This window comes from Myotis davidii, unplaced genomic scaffold (genome assembly GCF_000327345.1).
Source record: "Myotis davidii unplaced genomic scaffold, ASM32734v1 scaffold211, whole genome shotgun sequence".
Taxonomy (NCBI): Eukaryota; Metazoa; Chordata; class Mammalia; order Chiroptera; family Vespertilionidae; genus Myotis; species Myotis davidii.
The window spans coordinates 602,739-603,085 of NW_006282523.1; the positions used below are offsets into that span (position 1 = coordinate 602,739).

General features: G+C 71.2%; 1 protein-coding gene across 1 annotated transcript in view; it reads left to right on the plus strand.

Annotated features, from left to right (window-relative positions):
• RPTOR (regulatory associated protein of MTOR, complex 1) overlaps nucleotides 1–347 on the plus strand; it is a gene marked incomplete at its 5' end in the record, with an annotated part of 106,061 nt that overhangs the window by 105,257 nt on the left and 457 nt on the right. The window contains 2 exons of the mRNA XM_015559764.1: nucleotides 16–70; nucleotides 165–216. Coding sequence (XP_015415250.1) covers nucleotides 16–70; nucleotides 165–216 — 107 coding nt within the window. The remainder of the gene's footprint in view (nucleotides 1–15; nucleotides 71–164; nucleotides 217–347) is intronic.

Genomic DNA, 347 nt, shown 5'->3' on the forward strand with positions numbered 1-347 from the left:
GCTGCTGGCCGGGAGCTTCACTCAGGAGGACGAGGCCGCCATCCTGGAGGAGCTGGACGCCATCACGCAGGTAACAGCCCGGCCAGCCCGCGGCACCAGGCCCTGCCCTCCGAGGGGCAGAGGCGGCCCTGGGCTGGTCTCAGCCTCCCCTCCGTCTCCTGCAGGAACAGGTCGAGCTCCCAGAGGTGCCCTCGGAGCCCCTTCCGGAGAAGCCAGGTACCTGCTCCCTGTTGGGCCGCGGGACACAGCTCTGAGCAGAGCAGGGCTCTGGCCCGGACATCCAGGCTCCATGAGCGCCGGCCCCATCTGGCCCTGGCGGGGAGAGCTGACCCGGGGGGAGGTGGGAA